The 23,091-nt window shown below is 61.4% G+C and overlaps 2 protein-coding genes across 2 annotated transcripts; one reads left to right on the top strand and one right to left on the bottom strand.

Moving 5' to 3' along the window:
- Positions 1 to 848: 848 nt before the first annotated feature.
- BESB_075180 (uncharacterized protein) lies at positions 849 to 12,677 on the bottom strand (the record flags this gene model as incomplete). The annotated part of the gene is made up of 4 exons (XM_029365891.1): positions 849 to 2,697; positions 3,273 to 4,141; positions 4,436 to 11,358; positions 11,876 to 12,677. 4 exons carry the CDS (start codon positions 12,675 to 12,677, stop codon positions 849 to 851), a joined length of 10,443 nt encoding a protein of 3,480 aa, XP_029218375.1.
- Positions 12,678 to 16,631: 3,954 nt separating this feature from the next.
- On the top strand, positions 16,632 to 22,927 carry BESB_075170 (uncharacterized protein; the record flags this gene model as incomplete). The annotated part of the gene is made up of 4 exons (XM_029365890.1): positions 16,632 to 18,175; positions 18,535 to 18,737; positions 19,050 to 19,321; positions 20,123 to 22,927. The coding sequence occupies 4 exons, from the start codon at positions 16,632 to 16,634 to the stop codon at positions 22,925 to 22,927; spliced, it is 4,824 nt and encodes a 1,607-aa protein (XP_029218374.1).
- Positions 22,928 to 23,091: the final 164 nt, after the last annotated feature.

Raw genomic sequence — 23,091 nt, 5'->3', positions numbered from 1 at the left:
CGCATCTGAGAGGCCACTGCAGTCGATTAAGCAAGGACACTGTAGTCTCTAGAGTACTGAAGATAGCCCAAAACATGTGTCCTCTTCGAAGCTAATAAAACCGCGCGCGGTCTTTCTCGTTTCGCGGGCGGAGGCGTCTCGGGATCCGGTTCACTGAGGTTTCATCGCAAACGCTTCAATATCCAAGTTGATAAGTCTACGAGTTAGCGAAGCCGGCGTGCGCCGCGGTGGTATCCTTACGGCTCGTAGAGCTCTCAGGATTCTTTAAAAGGCGACTGGAGTTTTTACACACAAGGACCGCAGCAAATCTCCGCGATAACTTCCTCTTTTGCGCCTCAGAAGGGGCCTAATGCACACACGAGCCGCGGGGCAGCGGTGACGAGTAGAAGACAAAAGATGAGCTGCCGCGGCGCTAGTCTGTTCTGAGGCCGGCTGCATGCAATTGGAAATGAGTAGGCTCCGCCACGGTGCAGCCGCGTCGAGTTTCCACGCGGTTCTCCTGTTGTGGAAGAAACAGGCCTGGGCTGTCCGCTGTCTTCGAATTTAAAGTCAGCAGCTCCGCAGGATCAAAACAGGTTGTAGACACCGTCGATACTCTCATCAGAAAGTCACGTGACGCCGGTAGCGCCTCCTCGGGCGATGGAGGCTTCATATTCTGCAGAGACGGAACCTTGCTTCTCTTCTGCTTTCTGTGGAGGTCTCGCCTGCACACCAACAAGGCCGCGCCGCCGCTGATGCACTCGCACGAGCTCTCTCTTCATCAGCTCGGCGCTCGGGGCGGGTGTCTTTCTTTCGCGTGATTGTATGTGCAGCTTTCTACTCTCTCTCTCTCTCGTACACGAGGTGCCTCACACGTCTTTGGCTGTAGGCGGCAAGGGTGGATACTTTCTTCGCTGCAGGCCTTCCGAGAAGATATGTGGATTGAAGCTCCAAGCGCGCTCGTTTTGCGTCAGCGTTGTCTCTGCATCTGCGGGTCGGCCTCCGCTGGGGTCGCGTGCCTCTTTTTCTCTGTCGAGCGCCGCTTGCCGCCTTTTCGCCTGGATTTCTTCCTCTCGTTCCTGAACAAGCCGCGCGAAGCATACGCCTTCCTGCGACTCTGTTCCCCCCTCGGCTCTTGGCGCAGAGCGGAAAAGCGAAACACGCTCGGCGTAATGGCGCGAAGGGGAGGTTGGAGGCCGCAGGAGTCGAGCCCCTCCGCTGGGAGGCAGCGACTGCCGGAGCCCCTCTGGCGGAGATCCAAAATGTGCTAGAGGAAGCCCTTCCGCCGCAGCTGTCCCTTTCAGAGATAGCCGCGGAGAAGCTCTGGCCGCGCACCTTCCGAAGTCGCTTGCTGAGGAGGAACGGGGGGCCGCAGAGTTCCTGGGGGGCTCGCAGGCGTTCGAGGGACTTCGCGTCCGTCTCCAAAGGAGGCCAGAGTTGCTCCGGGGCTTCTTTTCTGTCTCGTTTTCTCCGTCGCAATAGTCTCCCGCGCTCCCCGCTTCCGCTCGCGTCAGCACCGCATTCGCTGAACCGAGATGTCTCCTTGCGGCGAGAAACTCCGCGTCGGAATGTCCCCCGAAGGCACTCCATCTGGGGCGGATGTCGGGTGCTGTCGAAGCTCCCTCGCGCCGCCGCGCTGCAGAGGCAGCGCCGTGAGGAAGACTCTGCCGCCTGTGCGAATCGTCCGCATCCTGTGACCGCTTGAGGACCTTGACACGCAGCTTCTGTGTGTCCTCGCTGACTTCTCGCTTCTCGGTGCGCCGCTGGTCAGCGGCAGCGGCTCCCACATCGCCCGGCAGCTTCCTGTCGTGGCTCGCTGGCACTCGCCGTCCGCGCGGTTTGTCCTCTTCTCTTTCTCTCTCTCCGTCTCCTCGCCGCTCGCAGTCTCCTCTGGAGCACTGGCAGTCTCCAGCTCCGCCGCGGCTGTCGCCAGAGAGGGTCCAGCGCCCCTCGCGGTCGCAGCTGGGGCCGCCCCAGCGCTCCACCGCCTCGGAGGCCTGGAGGCAGGGCAGCGGCAGCGCAGGCCACGCGCCCGCGAGGAGGAAGCGAGGATCTGCAAACGGAAAGCCGCCCCAGGGCAGGCTCCACGGCAGCGGCGGCGACGCGCGCTCTCGCTTACGAGAGGCGTCGTCTGGGCTCTCGCCAGGCGAGGGCCCGGCCAACCGCGCCCGCGCAGCCGCCGCGGAATCCGCCTGGCGAGCAGCGAGAGACTCCCCGCCTGCGTCCGCCTGGTGCAAGTAGCGCCAGTAGGAGGGATGGACGCAGGGCAGGCCGGAGACAGAAGAGACAGGCGGAGGACAAACAGAAGCGAAGAGCGCTGAACGCGGAGAAGGCGGCCTCGGGCTCGACGGCTGGGCGTGTCTACCACCTGCCCCGGCAGCTTCAGAATCGGTCTCTTTTCGCCTCCAGGAAAGAGCGCCTCGCTCGCCGCCAGCGACGCCATCTTCACTCCCCGCAGGGGGCCGACTCGCCCGCGCGAAAGGCTGAAGAAGAGACTCAGGGCCGCCCCCGGCGCAGGCGTGGGTAGCAGATGACGAGGCGGGCGCAGAACACGAGGCAGGCATAAGCACCTCCGGTGATGATGATGATCGAGCGAAATACAGCCACGAAAGGAACGAGAACGACTTGGCGCAGGCCGGGAGAGCCGAGGCTTGATGCTGCCGCTCTTGGAGGTAGGCGACGCGGCGAGAGACCTGCGGCAGGAGAAAACGCACCGCCCTGCAGCGAAGAGGACAGAAGACGCGACACAGATTCGCCTCAAGGAGCTAAGTTTGGTGTAGGCCTCTGCTCCGTCGCACCAAGAAAACCCAGCAGGAAGGACGCTCGCCACGCAGGAAGAAAAAGAGAAGCACATTCACTTTTGACGGCATACGTTCTCATGCATGCTTGTGAAGGTCGGTTGTGTGCGTGAACTTAGAGTTTTCAAACTAGAACGCGCAAATGCATCTCTGCTGCATCCCATGGGCATTAACGACTTCCGTATACACTGACGCACGCATAAGATGTCGCAAAAGGATCTACAACTCCATGCCTTCTTCCGACACAAGGCACATCGGACTTTCTGAGCTTAGATTCGTTGTCCTGTAAGCGACGAGTCAGACGAACGCGAGGCTCGTTCAGGGAGAAAAGGTCCTAGCGCCGTGAAGAAGTCGGCCGGCGATGCCCTTCTGCCTCGCAACTCGTGTATCCTTCAAAGAGTTTCTATCCACGCAGATGCGTCTGCTTGGCTACCTACTCACGCCTGCGCAGAGACTACCGAGTTTGCGGGCATCATTCGCGTCGAGACGTCTCACCTCGCTGAAGCGTTCCAAACTTTCAGCTGAATGTCAAGGAACTCTCTTTCTTCTTCGAGACTCGCGCTCACGTCCGCCGCCTCGTCGTCGGCGTGTCTTTCTGCGCGAGCGTCTGGGCGTCTGCGTGGTTCGTTCTTCCCCGCCTCCTCGGATGTTGCGCGGTCACTCGTCTCAGCCGGTTCCAGCTTGCTGTCCTTCGTTTTCTTCACTCGCAGGCTGTGCCGGTGGAGGCTCTCTCGCAGCGCGTGTCGCTGGGCGCTGAGAGCCTTCCGCTTCGCCTCAAGGAAGGGCAGCAGCAACGCGACAACCTCGGCCTCCAGGTGGCGGAGCTCCTCGAGCGCAGACGCATCGAGACCTCGCGGGGGATCCTCCAGGAAGGAGAAGACCGGCAGCGACGACCCGCGCGTGGCCGTCTGTGCTTGATTGCCCTCGCCTCCTGCCCCCGTCTGCGGCTCCTGCGCCTTCGCAGACGCAGGCGCGGAGAGGGGTGACGCAGCGGCAGCGGGCGGAGAGGTTTCGTGTTTTCGCTTCTCAAGCGAACAGAACTCGAGACTCCGACACCGCGCTGACGCGCAGGCACTCGCGCGCGGCAGCGCGAGATCGGCGAACGCCTCCAGCGCGCAGGTGAGTCCGCTCAGCGCCTCTTGCTCTTCTTCTTCCTCTTCGTTTTGGCGGTGAGCCGCGCCACCGCCGGGAGACTCCGGAAGCTGAGGCGGCCTTCGCAGAAGCGGCGACGAGGCAGGCAAGAGAGAGAAAACGAGGGACGCGGCAGAGGGGTCCCACGAAGTGTCGATGCCTTCCGCATTGCCCGCCCAGGGCTCGACAGGCGACGCCGCGCGGACGGCCGCCGCCCGCTGCACCTTCAGCACCTGAGAGGGCGGGAGTCGAGAAACGAGAGAGAAGAAGAAAACTCACAGACACGCAGAGCGAAATGGCCGCCTCCTCCGCCTGCGACACCCTCCAGAGATGACGAGAGCGAGAGGAAACGTGGGCGCGTCGGACGGCCGCACCCTAGACCCTAAACGTCAGCGCGCCTTGACATGCGTTCCCAACTCCGCGTGTGAGAGAGGAGACATTGTTGGCGTCGAGATCTCAGCGGCGGAGTCAGACGCGGGCTGATGAGGCGTCAGAGACTGTCGGGAGCCCCGTGTGCTTTTCTTTACCAAAGTGCGCAGTCTCCGCGGAGCGCCATGCGCCTTGAGCTTCTCGGACTCGTCGTGCGCCTTCTGCGTCTGACGGCTTACTCTCTGGAGCGCGCGCTTTAGAGCGGCAGCCTTCTCTTCCGTCAGCGCACACCGCGATTCCCTTTCGCGGATGCGCTCTTCCTGTTCAGCTTGCTTTTTAGCCCAGACTGCTTTCTCCTTCTCGTGGGCCTCGTGCTCTTCGTGCTCGCGTTGCCAGTCGGCCTCGAGTCTCTCAGCTTCCCGCGCTTTCTCTCGCTCGTGGCGTTCCCTCGCGAGTCTCAGTTCCTCCTCCTTCTCCCTCAGCCGCGCCGTCTGCTCGGCGAGTTCCTCCTTGAGGTCTTCGCCTTCTTCCTGCAAGTCTTTTTCCCTCGCTTCGAGGTCGCGCCGCAGCGCCTCGATGCGCGCCCGCTCCGCCACCAGCTCCTCTCGCACGCGCGCGACGCTGCGCGCCTCCGCTCTTTGTCTCTCCTCTGCATCTGCAAGAACGCCTTCGCGCTCCGTCAGTTGCTGCTCGCGCGACGTTATCTGCCGCTCCTGCGTCTTCAAAGTCTCTTCGCGCGCCTCTAACTGCCTCTGCTTGTCCTCGCTCTCTCGCGCTTGCACCCGGCGTCGCTCTTCGTCCTCGCGTCTCTGCGTCGCCCGCCGCCGCTCATCTTCGTCCTTCTCTCGCTGCTGCTGCGCGCTCGCCTGTCGCTCGCGATCTTCCCACGCTCGCTCGGCGGCAGCCAGACGTGTCTCGCGCTGCCTGAGCTCGTCTCCGTGCTGCTGAACTTCCTCGCGTTGCGCTTGGAGAGCGCCTTCCGCTGCGGCGAGCTGAGCCTCGCGCGCCTCCTGTTGCTGCGTTTTCGCGCTCATGCCGACATGGAAGGCAAGACTCTGATCCTGCAGAGCTGCGTCGCGCTCCTGCAGACTCCGCTGAACGTCCTGCAGCTTGGCTTCGTGGCGAGCCAGCTCGCTCTGCCAAGACATGAGGAAACGCCGCTGCTTCAGCAGCGCCTTCCACTCGGCTCGGAGGCCCCTTTCGGCTTCAGCGGGAGGAGGCGGCTGTGAACTCCCGCCGTCCTCTTCGGCGCCTGCGTCCACCCCTCCGTCGTCGCGTGTGCGTGGCGAAGAGGCCGCCCACGCTCTCTCTCCCCCTGTTTCCCCCCCTGCGTCGCGTTCGCCCTCGCGGCTTTCTGCTCTGCGTCGCTTCAGCCCCGCAGGCTTCTCCGCGGCTCTTTTTCTCTTTGAAACCTCTTCTTCTGCGTGAATCTCCTCCTCGCGAGGGTTGTTCTCCCGCTGCGCCGCCCCGAAGAGAGAAATGTGACGCAGTGGGCTCGCGTTGGCAGTCGCTTCTTCTCGCAGAGGAGGCGGAAGCCCTTCTTCGCCTCGTCCGGTGCGCCTCGTCGCGCCCGCTTGGCAGCTCCGGGGGGTCCTTGCCTCTCTTCTGAAAATGCTTTCTAGTTTCAACTCGTCTGTGGCTCGGTCTTCTTCCGCCTCGTTTTCTCCTGTCCCTTCCGCGAATGGGATGAGACGCCGCGGCTCTTTTACTCTTTCGGTCCCCGTCGGCGGAGGGGCGTTCAGCGTTTTCGTTTGTTCTCTTCCCTCAAGCACCAAGCAGCACTCTTGCTTCTCAGTCGTCGGAGCTTCAGAGGCTTCAGGCGGCGTCCTCTGTGCGGATTCCTCCGCCGGCGCCGCAGCCGCCTGGCGACGACGAAGGGCCGCTGCCTCTGCCTTCGCTTCGCGCGCCTCTTGAGTCAGTTTCTCATTCTCCGCGATGAGGCGCGCGAGCTGGCGCGCATGCCCTTCCTTCTGTTCGCGGTTGCGGCGCACGGCTTCCGCCAGTTCGCGCTTCACGCCGCGCACTTCCTCTTCTCGCGTCCGCTCCTGTGCTTTGCTCCTCTGCGTCTCAATCTCTCTCTCCTTCGCGAGGACGGCCGCGAGCACCTGCGGAGGCGCGCCGCCACGACCCTCGGAGGACAGACGAAGCGCAACGTGTTTGGCTGATGGCTGCGCGTACTCTGCGATTTCCTCCGTGTCTTTCTCGCTCTTCAAAGGGAGGTCAGCTTCCGCGATTCGCACAGCCGAAAAGGCCGCGCGCTTAGGTTTTCGCTCCCTCTGCGCCAAACGATCTGGATGCTCGTGGTATCCTTTGTCGTTTCTGTGGCCTGCGTCAGCAGCCGAGGCAGGTGAAGCGCCTTTTTTTTCTTGGCGTCTCGCCACAGGGGACGTCGGAAACTGGCTGCGGCCTTCGGGAGGTGAGTTGGCCTCGCTTCCCGCTGCAGCCTGAGCAGCCACTCCTTCTTCTTTCTCTACCTCTGCCTCTCCTACGGACAAGGCAGAGCGCGAGCGAGACGCCAGAGGCCGCGCAAAAGGGCAGCGATCCTTCTCTTCGTTGAGGCACTCGCGACTTGCACGCAGTGAACGGAGAGACGCAGACGTCGACGAAGAGAAGAAGCGGCGCAGCCCGCAAGCCGTGGAGGCCTTCCGCCTGGCAAAGAGCCAATCTGCTGGCGAGGTTCCGCCGCGCGTTTGGTTTGCTCGATTTCCCGCTGGAGGCGAAGGAGTTCCAGCAGAGGCTTCCGGTCCGAGTGAGAGGGACGCCTCAGCATTCCGGTCTGCTTCAAGCGCGAGCACGCCGCAGACGCCTTCTTCTTCTTCTCGGCTGTCTCCGACCCTCTCGACCTCGGCGCCGCGGCTCTTGGCGTGTCGCTGATTTTCTATGCGGGGGCCTTCGCGTGCGTCTGCTGGCGCCCAAGGCGAGCGCGTCTCGGGGGAATGTGAAGACTGGGGAGAGGATCTCGCAGTGCCACATGAGGGCTGGTGAGAATCGCGTAGGATGCACGACAGCTCAATGCTACAACGCGATACGACCGTTTCGCTGCCATTGAGTCCCTCTTCTGACACCTTTTCTTCCTCCTCTGCGCCCTCGTCCCTTCGGATCGAAGGGCGTCGCGTCGCTTGTAGGCTGGCTTCACTGCCTTGAGAGACGCGTTCGCATTCATTTGCTTCTTCATTGTCTAGACCTTGTGAAAGCGCTTCTTCACCCGCCCTCCCTGCATCGTACTCTTCTGTAGAGCTCTCTGCCTCTTCTTTCCGCGGCAGCGCGCCCTCGCGATTTCGCGCTTCCTCATCGACGTGCCTCGTCGCGTCGCCCTGACCCTGGTTCCTTCCCTCCACGTTGCCATTTGCGCCGGTCTGTTGCTTTTCTTCTCTCTCCACGTCCCCTTCGTCGCCTTTTTCTTCTTCTGTTCCTTCTTCTTGTTTCTCTTGTGGCGCTGCCTCCATCGTCAGCTGCGCTTCGCACTCCGGCCTCCCTCCGGGCGCAGCCGCGCCCGCGGCGCCGCCGCCTGCGTCCTCCTCGGCTTCGCCAGCGTCGCAGTCCCATTCAATGAGGCGCGACGACGCATGCGTCGGACTGGCCTGTGAGGCCAGTCCGCTTATAGGGGAGGATTCCCCTTCGCCACCCTCTTCAGCTTTTCGTGTGTCTGAACTGCAGCTGTCTACGCCACACATGAACTGCTCCACTGACCTTTTCGCTGCTCGGTTTTTCTCGTGCGTCGCCCTTGCGCCTGCCTGTGCCTCACGATTCGCGGCCTCTTCTCCCATGGCTGCGTCTGGACTTGTTTCTCTTTCGTCCGCACTTCTCTCCCTGCGCTCGCGAGAGCACTCGACGGCTTCGACATCCGATGCAGCCTCGGGCGCGAATCGACACACCGCAGGCCCCTGTGGGGCGTCTTGGCCGCCTCCAGCAGCCGCTCTCGCCTCTGGCCTTTCCGCCTCGAGGTCGGCTTCCGGCGGCTCACCTTCGACATCGTCAGGTGTGGCTTCGTCATCTTTGTGTCTCTGCAGCGGGACAGAAACCGCAGCAAGAGTCGTCCGCTGTCCCTCAGCGTCGCTCGCCTCCCCGGGTATCGGGCGGCTAGCTTTGGGCTCCAGCAGCTGGGAGGCGGCGCCATCGCTGCCTCCGATGGAAGCCTCTGAACCGTCCCCTGCGTCGCGCTCTCGCGTCGCCTCACCCTCCATCCCCCTCCAAGCGGGTGTTTCGCCATCTCCGCGCGAGTCCGCCTCAGAGGGGGAGAAGCGCCGGACTGTCGGCGGCTCCCGGCCGATTTCTGCGCGTGCGCAGAGCACGTATTCGCCTTGAGCGAACGACGCTGGAGACTTGGCGGCGGCCGCGCCAGCCTCAGCAGAAAGACCGCGCGAGGAGCCGCGCGACGCGTCTGACGCGCCTGCGGCAGCCACGGCGGGGTCTGCGCGGGGAGCGGAAAGCCCACAATGCGAGAAAGCGGGCGAGAGCGGAAGCGAAGACAGACCCCGGTGCGTTGGCGTCTCGCGCTGCGAGCTCGCGACCGACGTCGCCCGCGAGGTCACGCGCGAGGCGACAGTCAGCAGCGGCACAGGCGGCGAGCCGAGCGCGCCGCGCAGAATCTCCCAGTTGCCCTCCGCCTCACACGCGGAGGAAAACGACATCGCGCGGGCGGAAGGAGACTGAAAAGATACAGACACAGACGACGCAGAGAAAGAAGGTGAAGCGGAGGAAGGCGCAGAAAAAGAAGATGAAGCGGAGGAAGATGCAGAAAAAGAAGAAGAAGCGGAAGAAGCTGAAGACGGGTCGCAGAGGGGGGAAGGGGACGAAGAGGAGGCAGGCATGGGAGGCTGCTGGGGCGTCCGAGCTGGAGGCGCAGTGCTGCGGAGGGGGGGGAGGCGGCGAGGAGAGACGGAAGTGTCTCGGTTTGCCCCTCCCTGCGGGTTCTCTCTCTGACGAAGTTGCATCCTTTGACTTCGCTTTGGCTCTCCGTCTAGCGAAATGGATCTGCAGAAGCTTCCTTTGAGAGCCAAAGCCGGCAGCTGGCCTTCGTTCAACTCCTCACTCTGCGGCGAGCGTGGACGCGACGACAGCCGCTCAAACGGCTTCCTGGCTCCAGAGGCCTCCAAATCGCGTCCTCCGGTTTCTTTTTCTCCCTCTTCTTCCTCGACTTCGTCTCCTCCCGCGCCTGCGTCTGCGACAGACGCACGCACGCGCGGAGGCGAGGAGGATGATTGCCAGTCAGATGAAGACTTCGAAACGGCTAAACAGAGAGAAGAGAAAGAGGAGGCAGAAGACGTTGGCGGCGCAAGACAGCTGGCCGCGGGTGCCGCGAGAGACCGGGGGCAGGCCGCTTCCTCAGGGTATCGCTCGCTGGGTGAAAGGGACCTTTCGGGGCTTGCGAGAGTTTGAGGGGAGAAGAAGGAGGCGTTGGTCGGCGAGGCTGCGGGGCGAGGCGACCCTAACCGCGGAGACGCGAAGCGTGGAGATGAGCCCGGCAGCGACGAGGAAGAGGAAGACTGAGAAGCGGAACGAGAGGCCGTGCGTGACGGCGAGGAAAGCTGCGACAAAATCACGCGAGAGACCGCCAGCGGAGAGCGAACGAGGGAACCGGAAGAGGCATGCTGCGGCTCTCGAGGGCGAGCGTTGAAGTCCCCTTGGCTTGCAGAGGCCGCGCCCAGCGCCTGCATCCTCCGATGCCTCCGCGCGCGCCAGCACCGCAGATCTGTCGCTGCGAGGGGAGTGCTGAGAACCACGTCAAGAGTATCTGCTCGCGTGTCCTTTGTGCGCTCGGAGTTCCTTTCTTCTGTCGCACTGTCGCCTCCGTCGTGCCGCTTCAGCGAGGGGAGGAGTGTGCCGACGCGACCTCTTTCGGGTGCCGCTTCAAGCGCTTCGTCCATGTCTTGGCGTTCCCCCTGGCGGCTTCCTCCCTTCCGCGGTGGGTCCGCTGAGCCCCCCGGAGCCGCGACAGAGTTTAGGGGCGGTGAGAGCTCCGGGGCAAGAGACGCCTTTTCCCGGATGCCGTTCTCCTTCTCCCCCTCGGGCGGCAGCGAGGCCACAGTGAGCGGCGAGGAGAGACCTTCCAGCGCTTGGAAGGAAGCGGCGCAGGCCGACCGGGCGAGAGACGCAACGAGAGGCGTTCCGTCGCGATCGGAGAGAGCAAGAGCGACAGAGGGCGCCGGGGCGGCCTCGCCCTCTTCGACTTCGCTGGCGTCTTCTTCGAAGAGAAGAAAAGCTACTCCTTTGTGACCCTGTTTCTTGGCGCTCTTTGACGCTGCCTTCTGGTCACCTGTGTGTTTTTGCGTTTTCGTTGCTTTTGCCTCCGCGGCACTGCTCCCCGAGTGCTGCGCGGACTTCACAGGGGCTGCCAACTCGCCTTCTTCGCGCGCCGCGTCGAGCGGCAACAGCAACTCTGGAAACTGTCCTTCTTCATCGTCGCTGCCTCGCGCGTCTTTGAAAGAGATATCTCCGCGGCTTTGCACATCGCGCGCTCTGCCTGTCTCTTTCCCTCCGAAGTCTCCGCGAAACCCTTCCACGGCTCCTGCAGCGGCGCCTGCTTTCGCTTCCTCGCGCGGCGGTCTCAGTCCGCCGCCTCCCGATTCGCTTGCGACTTCTCTCCCTCGTCGCGCGGCGCTACAAGCGTCTCGCTCAGCTGGCTTTGAGGAATCCGTGGCTGAGGCGACGGGCATGCCCTTGCGGCGCTCGGGGTCTGCTTTACCTGCCGCTCCCGCAGGCCTGGGCACCCCTTCCTCCGCGTCTGCTTCTCGTCGATGTCCTGCTCCTTCCTCCGCCTCTTCGTCGCTTCCTTCTGGTGCCTGCATTGTTCCTGTGAGTCTGCACGGGGTGCGCGTGCGCTCGCCTCTCGCGGTTTGGAGTTTTTGTCGAAAGACCGCGGTGACTGGGTTCTCCCAGGTGCTTTCACCGCTGGTTTGGTCGTGGAAGAAGATCGCGCCGTCGCGCTGCGAGCGGCACGCGACCCACGAGGGCGGCAGCGGCGTTTTGAGGCACTCGCGGGCGAGCGGAAGCAGCGGCAAGTCGTCAGGAAACGCGAACCCGAGCTGCTGCGCGCAGAGACGCACGTCCTCCGCCGTCGGCTCACACGAGGCAGAGAGGTCTGCGGCACACACACACTCCAGTCAGCCAGAAAAGCCGCGAAAATGAAAAAAAGAAAACCTGCCGCAGGAAGACAGAAATACGCGAAGAAAAGCCCGCGAGACAGCGAGACAGAAATGCAGTGAGGGGACGAGAGACTCCTGGGAGCTCGCAGCCGTGAAGCTGTGTCTAAGCAGGCGAGATCGTGTAGGTTGTGCACAGCAGAGGCCTCCTGGAGGGAGAAGAGGAGGAGAGACGAAGCACAACGGAGACGAGTCTTAATGTCGAAGAGGAAACGCCTGCGTCCTCTGCACACGAGAGGACTGCTGCGAGAATGACGAGGAGCAGCACAGTGAGACAAGCGAGGCGGGATACCTCGAGAGATCGGAGACATCAGAGCAACTAAGTAAGCCCCTTCGCGGCAGACCGACGGGCGCGTGTTAGTGACAAGCGCGATTGAAGAGCTTGGCGAATCCTGTCGCGAAAAGAAAGAGAAAAGGGGATGCTGGGACTAGAAACTATAAACGAATCTGTCCTACCTTCGAGAAGAATGACGTCTGGGGTGAACTTTTCTCTCGCTGTGGCCTTCTCCACGATGCCGTCGCCACTGTGCGGTACGTGTGTTTCCTCGCAAGCAACTTCTTCCGCTTTGCTGTCCTCCAGATGCTGTCTATAAAGGGGCGAAATCGGGCTGAGAGTGCAGGGCAAGAAAAGTGCTTCATCGCTTCCTTCCTCGCCTGGGAGGTCGCCCTTGCCCCTCGAACCTGTGTCTTCCAGAGTGGGTTTTGTGTCTCTGCGACGAGGATTGGCCTCGTTCAGGCTTTGGCTTTTCACCGCCGCCTCTCGGCCGTCCTCTGCGCATGGAGTCACGCAATCCTGCTGTTCTGTCACGAATACCTCCTCGCCCTGCGAATGTAGCTGCGCGAAGAGGCAGCTGCGGTCGACTTCGCAAGCGTTCGCTTCAGCGAGTCCTCTGTGCGCAGGGAATGTTTGGCTTTGCTTCTCAACAGGGAAAGGATGCTCAGACTGAAACCGCTTGTCCGCAAGGGCTCCGCTTGCCGATGCATCTTCGGCGGCGGCCGCGCCGTCGAATCCACTGATCGTACGGCGTTTTTTCAGCTGATTGTGGGGGGAGTGGAGGAATGCAAAAGGTGAGAAGAGACCCGGAAACTTTTGGCGAGCTTTGAAAGAAGACAGGGAAGAACTAAACGGAGCCAGAGAGGAGGGGAGTGACGTGACAGACGAAGATGACCCTGGATGCAAGCAGGAAGGGGAGAACGACGCAGGAGAGGGAGACGAAGCAGCCGAAGCGGGCGATGGCGAGGGCCTGAAGGCCTCCATTCTGCGCTAGGAAGAGTGGAGAGCAAAGGAGAGTCTGCCCTTGTCCCTCCGCATCATGAGCACACTCTTTTTTCTCTGGTCACTACTGTAGAGAGGCTTTTACTCTTCCTTGGGCGTTTCTGTCCTCTCCCACGCGGCTTTCCGCATCTCTTTTTCCGCCGGCTCCCTCAATCTCTTCTCAGGATGAAGGCGACGATATGTCGGCTTCCCCTCGCGAGAAAGACACGCGGAGCCAGGCGTGAACTCAGAAAGACAAGGAGGCCCTCTGTTTCCCTATTCCAGCCTCCGGGATCTCGCGCTTGCTCTGGAGTGCCTGATTGAGGACTCGAGGACGCATCTGATCATTCCTCCTGTAGCGTATATCCTGAGGACTCTACGCGGGCACACCATGCTCTCTACAGCGTTCCACAGATCTACGAAGCTGTTTTCGCCTATGCTTGCTGCATTTGGTCTCTGTGTCGAAGAGGAGAAAAACGCGGAACTTTGAGCAAGCTTGAGCCTGCACGTTGAACGCTACCAGATTGACCTGTCACGTAGCGAGAATCTTGCAAGGCACGGACCTAACCTCGAAAGTGGAACAGTCGATATCGCATACGCGGGAGCTCACAATTAGTACTTGCATGTATTTGACGCATAATGTCTTTATTTTCCGTAATTTTTCTGAGGTAGTCATCATGCTCCCGAAAGGGCCCTGTGTGCGGACAGAGCTGATGGGGGGCGACGACACCCCGAGTTTCGGCAAGGCTACTGGATCGAAGGGTGTCAGGTGATTTTTTGAAGGCATCCTCCGTGCATTTTCGCTTTTAGATCCTGAATGAGCAAAGAAATGGAAAAAATCCACGGCGCTAGGTGCCGCGGGAAGAGCCAAGCGCTGCGGCCTGTGTCTTGCACACGCGGGCCCCACCGCTGTGCATCTGGAAGCTCTGCGCAGGGAAGTCGGGGAAAAGTCGCAGTTTCGTCTCCTTATCGCAGGACAGAGTAGACAGGCTCTCTTCAGGTTCACAAACTGGTGGCTCGTTGCTCAAAAAAACCCGCTAAAGATGGAAATTTGACAAATAGCCGACGGTAAGAACTCGACTGTGCCAAGCAACTAGCCACTACGTCACTGTACATACAACTGAATAACGACTCCGATGCAACAGGTGACCCAGGCGAAAGAGGAATCACGCAGAGTTTTAGTTAGCTCGTTCTCTAAGTCAATATGACGGAATGGAGCAGCAACGGTCTGGCGTTGGCTAGGACACCGATGATATCGTCCTCGCCTTCGTGAATAATACAAAATATCCTGAGTGCAGCTGCAACTACACCGTGGCTCTCGGGCACGCGGCCGAGAAGAGGATCCCATCCCGGTCTGTCAGTTCCTCCCGCCGTCACTTAGAGCTCGTTCCGAATCATGACCGCTTGATATCTACCTCCAGATTGCTGTAGCACCTCTCACGAGTGCATCTGAGAGGCACGACGAGAGCAAGGCACGCCGCACATCGTGGGGCTCGAAAGCTCAGCTGATGTGGCGAACGCAGGGCGGACACGTAGATCCGAGCATATTCTCGCTCAGATGGGGGACTGACGCGTGGAAGTTAGTTCTGCACGCACAAAACTCGTCCACAGTCGGTGCCTTGTCTGCTAGTTCTCGCTCGTTTGCGAAGCTCGCGCTTTGGCAAAGCACTCTGCGTCGTCAACTGGTGACTCGTCGTCCGCTGCCGCTTCGGGGCACCACGCGCGTCCTCGGCGATATGCATCCCTGACTATGCGCGCCTAAGTGTCTCCCCTATGTGTTGCACTTTGCGCGAGCTCTATGGAAACATCCGGAAAAGATGTGCCGGCTCACTGAATCGAAATGCGGCAAGATGGAGCGGCGCCAGGCTATCGCGCCTCTGCGGCGGCGCCCTGCCGGCGCCACGGTTGGGCGGCGTTTTAGCGTACACGTCTCACTGTTTGCAATTCCGGTGCTTGCACTAAATGCTACACACGGACCAAGATCCTCTACGCGTCACCTAGTTGGGTTTTTTTGATGGAACTCCTGGGCTCGTGGCGCGGAGTCAGACTACAGAGGCTGTCCGCTCCGTGCTGGACCGAGACTCCTCTGGTTCCCGATTTTAGCGCGCCTGGAGTGTATCGCAGAAAAGGGGGATGATCCAGCTGGAAGAGCGGGCTGAGGGCCAGTATCACGAAAAAATCGGCGGAATCCGAGAGGAAAGGACGCGCGAACGGCGACAAAAGCGATTCGCCGGCTGAGCGCATCGACCACGCAGTCGCAGCCTGCAACGGCGCGAGGCACGCGCTGACTCATGCCTTGCCTTTTGCGCGTGTTTGTCTCTGAAGAAGGGTTTCTTTGTTACCGCGTATTATTCCCATTCTCATCCCTGCTCTATCGGGAATTTGTCGTCAACACGGAAAGGAGTGGGAAAATGAATTCGAATTTGACGCCGTCTCTCTTCAGAGTCTCTTTCCCGCCTATCTCCCGCGAGCGCCGACTCAACGCGAGCCCAACGGCACAGCGAAGGCGCCTTTCCGCCAAGGCCTCGTTTCCTTTTTGCCTCTTTGCTCTTTTATTATCTTGAACTCTTCTGCCTTCAGTCTGGTGACGGAAAGCCTCAAAGGAACGTCGTTCCTTGCCTTTTACAGCGAGACGAAACGACTCTGTTGTCGCCACGCCCTCGCCTCTCGGCCGGCGGAGATCCTGTCTTCCTTGCCACGCCTTTGCACCAGCTTTTTTCATTTTTCCCGCTCATTTTCAGCCTCCCTCCTGCAGTTTGCGTCACATGGCGTGGGAGCTGCGACAGGCTGCTGGTTCAGGCCTTTCTTTCATGAGCCGCAGGCGGCGCGCAGGAGCGGCTCGCGGAATGCCGGCAAGCCTGGCGAGGAGCGTCTTCTGTTTGGTCTCGACTGCTCGCCTCCGCGCTTCGCAAAAATACCCTTTCGTTCCTCGATCTCCCTCTTCTTTTTGTCTTTCACCGCCGTTCCTGCCCTGCGTCTGCACAGGTCCACTCTTCTAACTTCCCCTGCGTTTCTTGTGGCGCCATCGGTCCCTCTCTCCCTCGTTTGTCGCCGTGTTCCCGTTCTCCGTTAGCGCTCACCTTCCTCGCTGCCTCATTTCTCTGCGCCTCCCTTCTTACGCTGCGTACATGTGAAGCTCCACGCGAGCTGCGGGAGCCCGGGAGCTTGTTTTCTTCCTCCGTAGGCGCATTTCGGTCTGCAGGCGAGAAGAAAACGGGGGAGAGAGATCGACCTCTGTGCCTAGCGCAGGCGCTCCAACAGAGACTGGTGTGAGCCGCGGTTCTACCTGTGCCGCTCCCTCCCGTTTTTTTGCTTCGTAGCTTCTTCTACGTGCCTGGGGCTCTCCAGCCCGACGCGTCAAGCGAAGCATCGTATTTCTCGGGTTAGAGTTTAGGGTAGAGCAAGGAAACGAAGCAATGCATATTTTTGGGCGGGACCGTGCGTAGTTCGCGCGAGACAGGGGCGGGAAGGAGCTGTTTTGAGGGACTGTGTGCGCTCCCTAGACCGTTTTCCCGGCGGCGGCGGACGATATCCAGAGGAGTCTGTGGAATCCGAAAGGGCTTGTTGACGGCGGCCGTCGCGCCGATGCCAGCGACACAAAAGTCTTTTTTCATAGCGACGGTGGTCGCAGAGGCGAACAGGCAGACGGTAAAGGTGAGACGGCCTCCCATCCCTTGACTGCACCTCTTAGCACGGAATAGAGAACAGGCGGAAGGCTGGTGGTGAACTTCGTCCCCCGCAGTTGCTGGTGGAACGTGTGGACGTGCAAACAGAGTCTTTTTTTTAGAAGTTTCCACGCTTGAAGAACGCAACGGACGTCCTCCTGCCCCCTCTCTCTCTCTAGGAAAGCGTCGCGGAGCGAGAGTGACGCAGCCACCAGCGAGCGCGTCTCCATCCCGCGCGTAGGGCTGTGGAGAGCAACGCCCCAGACGTGTCTTCCGCTCTCCGCCGGATAAAATGAGTTCTCACGCGGAGGCCGATTCAGGTGCCTTGCAAGCGGCTGGGCTTCCTCTGCCGCCTGGAGAGGCGTGCCCGCCACGCGAGCCTGCACTCGCCTCGACTTCTGAGCCTCCGCCGTCATCTAGGATTCGCCGAAGACGATCTTTCATGCTGGCAGACTTCGGCGGGGCTTCCTCTGAGCGGGTTGGAGACTCTTTCGCGCCACTGTTTTCTGCGAAACCTGCGCTTGGCGCCGCGGCGGCAGACGTCGGCGGCGAGCCGCAAGGCGCTGGGGAAGCGGCGCCCGCAGAGGACAGCGGCGGCCTCGGAGCTCGGCCTGCGAGTAGAGGCGCGGCGAACCCCAAGTTCGTGGGAGGATTCGACAGGTGCCCACGCGCACGCGAGAGGGGCGCCAGCGGAGACGAAGAGGGAGTCGCCGCGTTTCGCAGCGGCGGGGAGGCGCGCGCGGTCTCGCATGGCGACGGCGACCGCGGGGAGCGTGCGTCGGCTTTCGTCGCGGGCGGTGGCGCGCGAACGCTGCGCGCTGAGCGAGAGGCGAGGACGCGGGAAGCTGAGAGGCCCCCAGGCGAGTCGCGTTCTGCGCGGTTCCTGCGCATCGCCAAGGCGTCTGTGACCCCGGTGATGGATCGCAATACGATGATGAGCTTGACGCTCGGCGGCGACGCTCAGGGCTTTGCGAGCGCCGTGGTCGAGTCGCCGCCGCGCCGCGTGCAGCCGCGGCGGTACGCGTCGCAGCCCGACTTCGACGTCGAGCTTGACCGCCTCGAGGCGCTGCATGCGGACGAAGCGTTCACGAGGCCTGGCTACAGGCGGACCTCCTCCGTCTCGTCGCCCTCGCACGCGAGCGGCTTCGAGTTCTCTCTCGCGCAAGGCGCGGACGCCCCGCACCCAGAGTCACCCACGCGTGCGGCGCTCCTGCCTACCCCGTACCCCGTTGGCAGCGCGATCTGCGGAGGCCACGGCGGCGAAGGAGCGCGCGCCTCTCGCCGCGAGATCGTTGACGTGTTCACTCAGCAGCGCGCGGGAGTCGAGGGTGCAGAGGATCCGGAGGGCTGTTTTTCCCAGTTTTTTCTGTTTGGGACGTTCTCGGGGCGCGGGAGGTGGGTCAGCAAGCAGGAGTACTTCCTCACCAGCATTTGCTACGCCGTTGGACTGGGGAACATCTGGCGCTTTCCTTCGCTCTGCTACGTGAACGGCGGCGGCGCCTTCCTCATCGCCTACTTCGTCTCGCTGCTGCTCCTCGGCTTCCCGATGTTCCTCCTCGAGTCCGCCGTGGGTCAGAAGGTCCAAGAAGGCTTCCTCCGCGCCTGGAAGGAGATTTGGTCGTTCTTCGCGGGCATCGGCCTCAGCTCCGTCTGCCTAGCGTTCATCTGCGCGATTTACTACAACGTCATTCTCTCCTGGGCTCTGTTCTACTTCTTTTCCTCCTTTGGCTCCACCCTGCCGTGGACTGAGCAGCCCGGAGACACCTCCGGCGCCATCAACGCGGTTGATAAGGTCAAACGCTACTTCCTCGTTGACTGCCTTCAAAAGGCGGAAAGGTGAGACGCTGCGCAGCAGACGCCTGCCAGCAGCCGCCAGTGTGCCCTCAACACTGCGCACGCGATGCGCGCGTGTCGGGGCGTCGTCGTCTCTCTGAATCAGCATCGGCTCGCAGGCGCCGCGTTCGGTGGCGAGGTGTCTGTCAGTGTTGAACTTGTCACCGAGCTTACCATCGGAGGCTCGAGTGCTCCCCTGTCTCATTTTGCGTCCCCTCTTCGCGTCCGCACGTTTCCAGCGTGGGCGGCAATTTCATAAGCATGCACTCTGCGGGCTTGCCTTTGGTTTTTTGCTCGATTCCGCGTCGAGTTCTCGTCTCGTCTTAGGTTCTGGTCTCGGCATCTTCTCTTTTCTATCGCAGCATGAGTGGAGGCTCTCCCGAGGGCGTGGACGTCTCGCTCAACGTCCGCCTGCTGCTGTGCCTCGTGCTCGCGTGGCTCCTCTCCTTCCTCTCTGTTTGGCGGAGTCTGCGCCCGCGTGGAAAGGCCATCCTCTTCACAGCTGTCGTTCCCTACGTCGTCTTGCTTCTCATGGTTGGCCGTGGCCTCTCCCTCTCTGGAGCGAGTAAGCGTCGAAGGCACTATCTGTGCACCACCGCTGAATTAGCTAAAGAAATGATGAATGCATATATATATATATATATATATATATATATATATATATATATATATATATATATATATATATATCTGAGGCGACGTGCTTTCTCCGCGTTCGTGGGTCTCCCTGGACCATCGCTCATAGACTCTTGTGTACATAGATATATATGCATACGTATTTGTTTAGATGTACAAATGTGTTGAGGGCAGAATGGGTATGAGGGTCTCTTTTTTTCGGATGTCGGGTTCTCTAGAATTCGTTTCTTTCTTTCCGCAGGCGCTGGTCTGTCGCTTTACTTCACTCCGCAGTGGCGGCTGCTGCTCGAGCCGCGGACCTGGGCGGTGGCTGGCTCGCAAGTTTTCTTCAGCTTAGGCATCGCCTGGGGGTCGCTGGTCAGTTTCGCGAGCTTCAACCCTGTCGAAAACAACTTTGTCAAAGACGCAGTTGTCATCACAGGCATCAGCGGCGTCACAGCTTTCCTCGCGGGCCTCGGCGTCTTCGCCGTCATCGGCAACATGGCGCTCGTCTCCGGTCAGCCTGTGGATGAGGTAGGTAGTATGACACGATGACACAGAAAGGAAGGAAATTTTTAAAGAGAGAACGGAGTGAGCAGAAGCCTCGAATATCTGCGTGCAATTCCGCGAGGGGTGGAGTTCTACAGGAGCCGTCTCGCGCGCTGGGTGAAGAGCCGCCTCCCACGTAAAGGTCGCCGGTAAAAAAGCCTCAGGCATGTGAATGCGTAAATTTACATGTGTGTGTGCCTGCGTTCTATTTTTAAATTTTAAAATATATATATAAATAATCTCTAATTGATACGAATATTAGAGTAGGTTATCTTGCAGAGACGTTTTCTCTTTTGTACCACATTTAGATCTACTTGAGTTTCTATGTACTAGTACTATGGCATCTAAAACACTTCTAACCACTATATATATCTTACACCAGGTAAATATGGAACCCGTCCTTTCCTTATTAAAACGAAATGCTGTGCATGCATATGGATATTCATGAAGCATATAAATATATATATATATGAGTATATATATAGACACATATAAATAAATAGGTAGATTCATGTTTGTGTGGAGGATATGCATTCTGTGTTTGCTCCGCGGCTCTCTGCGGTTGTCGCCAAACTGCGTCTTTCGTGGCCGCCGCGCGTCTTCTCCCGGTTGCTGCTGCTTCTTCGTTGTTTGTCCGTTCCTGGTTTCACGCCGGCTCTCTGAGTCCTCTTTTGACGTCTTTGTCTTGGGTGTTTTCTGTGTGTTTCTCTGTGTCTCGGTTCTCTCCACCTCCTCGTGTTTCGCCTGATGTTGTGCAGTGGTTCGTGCGCTTTCTTCTTTCTTCAGGTAGCCCGAGTCGGGAGCGGCTTGGCGTTCATCGCGTATCCGTACGCGCTCGGGTCCCTGCCGCTGGCGCCGTTTTTCTCTGTGTGTTTTTTCTTTCTCTTCATTTGCTTGACGGTGAACAGTCAGTTCGCCATGCTGGAGATCATCATGACGGCGTTCATCGAGGCGTCGCTTTTCCGCTCCTGGCCGCAGTCGCTTCTCGCCTTCGTGCTCTGCGTTGTTCTCTTCCTCATGGGGCTGGTCTTCGTGTCGCCCGTCGGGATCTACTGGGTCGACTTGCTTGACACCTTCGCGGGCACCGTCTCTCTCTCTCTCGTCGCGCTATGCGAAGTGCTGGCGGTAGTGCTCCACTACGACCTGGGCAAACTCACCGTGCAAGTCGCCCCTGCGCTAGAATCGCCCTCTTCGCGTTCCTCCTCGCTTGTCTCTCCTCACCAGTTGCGAGCGGCCTCGTGCGCCTCAAGGAGCGGCGCCGCAGCGGCAGCCATGTCCCGTCCCGCCTCCTCTCTCGCGCCCTCGTCGCCTCCATCGTCGCCGTCGTCGTCTTCGCCTTCTGCCTCTTCGCTTCCTTCGCTCCCTCGGCTCTCCTCAGGGCGGTTCGCGACGTCGCGCAGGTCGCTGTCGCTCTCGCGGCCGTCTTCGCCTCAGCCGCTACCCGTTGTTCCGTCGCGGCGAGGCTGCCTGGAGGCCGCCAGTGTGGAGCCGAAGAAACGCAGCGCCGCGGACTCGAGGCGAAACTCTCCGCTGGGGCTGCCCGCGCTCTCACGGGCATGCGGCAGCGGCCTCTTTTCGCGGCGCCGATCCTCGTCGTTCTCAGCGTCCATGGGCTCGCCGATGGCCTCTCCAACTGCCGTAGGGGGGGGGCCTGCGCCCTTGGCGTCCGCCGGCTCGCTCGCGCCTGGGGAGCAAGCCCCTCCCCCTGCGGTCTCGCAGCAGGCGCGGGTCGCGGCGTCGCCCTCGTATTCGGTGCGCATCTCGGACCCAGCCGAGGCCGTCTCCACTCGGAAGCGGCGCCGACAGAAGCTCGACGTCTTTTCTATGTTTCTCTTCTCCTCGCCGCATCTGAGGCGCTACCTGACACTTCTTCTGCCACTCCTGCTCGTGCTGCTCACGCTCTGCGGCCTGCGCTGGTTCGCCTCGCCCGGTGCGCCCGCGTCGGGGCTGGGCAGCAAGCAGCTCGGCGGGCGCGGGCTGGGCTGCCTGGGCAGCCCCGTGGCCTGCACTGGACATGGAAAGTGTGTGCTCTGTGGAGACGAAACAGACACGCTGACACCGCGGGACTTTGCGCGCGAAAGGGAAGAGCTGGCCCGGGAACTGGGAAAGGGCGAAGAGCCCGGAAAAATACGTATCTTCGCCGTCGTCGAGAGCGACCAGCCGTCCGAAGAGACAGTGCAGGCCATCGAGACGCAGAGCGAAACGGGGACGGCAGAAGGAAGCAAGGATGAAGCTGTGGGATCGCCAAAGGAAACCCGGTCGGTTCCGCCCGCTGGAGATGCCTCGACGGAGCCAGCTGGCGCTCCGGCGGCGCCTCCATCTCCTTCCTCTCCCGACGCTTCTGCGTCGCCTGAGGCTTCTGCGTCGCCCGAGGCTTCTTTACCCTACTCGCCCTCGTTGCCTGCGCCTGCAGCGTCTCCTCCGGCCGCGGAATCTCCTGGTCTGTCTCCGCCTTCGGCGTCTTCGGCTCCATCCTCTTCTGGTGCAGCGGAGGCGGCGGAAGTTCGTGCAGCTGCTGAGGAAAACGCGGTCGGTCAAGAGGCCCGGAGACTAGAGGAAGACGCGGAGCGAGGCCGGAAGGCCGCTGTGGAGGAGGAAGGTTCCTTCACCTCCGCGCAGCGGCGACCGAGCGAGGAACGGCGGCTCGCCTCTTCGCCTGAGGACGCCTCGTCTTCGGGGTCTCCTTTTCTCCAGAAAAGAGGCTTCTCGTCGTCGGTGGTGCCCGATCCTCTCCCCTTCGCCCCTCGCCTCATGGCCTCGTCTCCGTCGCTGTCCCCACCGTCAGCGGCGTCTCTCGAGGCTCTCTCTGTCGGCGGGGCCCAGCGGCCGGCGCCTCCGCCCGCGGCAGGCCCCTCGGCTCTCTCGGCGGGTGCCGGCGCGTCGCGGGCCGAGCCAGATTCGCCTTCGTTCGCCGCACGCGCGGCCGCGGCGCCCTCGACGGCTGCAACGGACTGCGTGGACTTCAGCATGTGTTTCTGCCTCCCGGGCTGGGGCGGGCTGGACTGCAGTCAGCCGCTCGCCTCGCAGGAGGAGAAATGGTGCCCAGAGAACTGCAACGCCGAGAGAGGCCACGGCGTCTGCGACGCCCGCGCGGGGCGCTGCGTGTGCGCCTGGGAGTTCCGGGGGCCCTCCTGCAGGGGCTGGCGATACGCCGAGGGTTGGCCTGAGTGGGGCCTGCTGCTCGGCTGGCTGGTCACGCTCGGCACGGTGCTGCCGATTCCGCTCGTGCTGCTCGCGAAGTCGATTCGCAGGCGCTTCTTCGAGCGCCTCGACCGCGCCCGCCCCGAGGCTGGCCGCCGCCCCGACGCGCCCTGCGGCGGCGGCGGCGCTGGAGACGCTCGCGGCAGGCGCCGGAGGCCCGCGGGCGGCGAGCGGAGCCGCGCCGAGAGGTCGCGGGCGTCAGCAGCCGTCGTCCTCAAAGGCACGCCGGTGAATCTCCGCGCTGGAGGCGACAGGCGCCGAGCCGCGGAGGACGCGCGCGACGCGGAGCGGACGCAAGTGGATGCGCAGGCCGCGCATCCACTTGCTATGCACTGCGTGATAGGAAAACTGGTGGCTGAGGCAGGTGAAGTGACGCCTGGCAAGGCGTAGACAGGCAAGGCGCGTCTACACATAGCCGGGAAAGTGGCGGTTTCAGCACGACGGACGCGAAGCGAGATGGAGCGCCGGCGCGAGGACGAATGCAGGAGCCTCGGGCGTGGCGGTAGCGCAGCGCAGCGGAACTTCGCAGGAAACAGCAGGTAAAGGCAGTCTAA

The sequence above is a fragment of the Besnoitia besnoiti genome, assembly GCF_002563875.1.
Source record: "Besnoitia besnoiti strain Bb-Ger1 chromosome Unknown contig00007, whole genome shotgun sequence".
In the NCBI taxonomy this organism is placed as follows: domain Eukaryota; phylum Apicomplexa; class Conoidasida; order Eucoccidiorida; family Sarcocystidae; genus Besnoitia; species Besnoitia besnoiti.
Note: the sequence above shows the minus strand (reverse complement) of the source record. Positions and strands in the feature narration are given on the sequence as shown.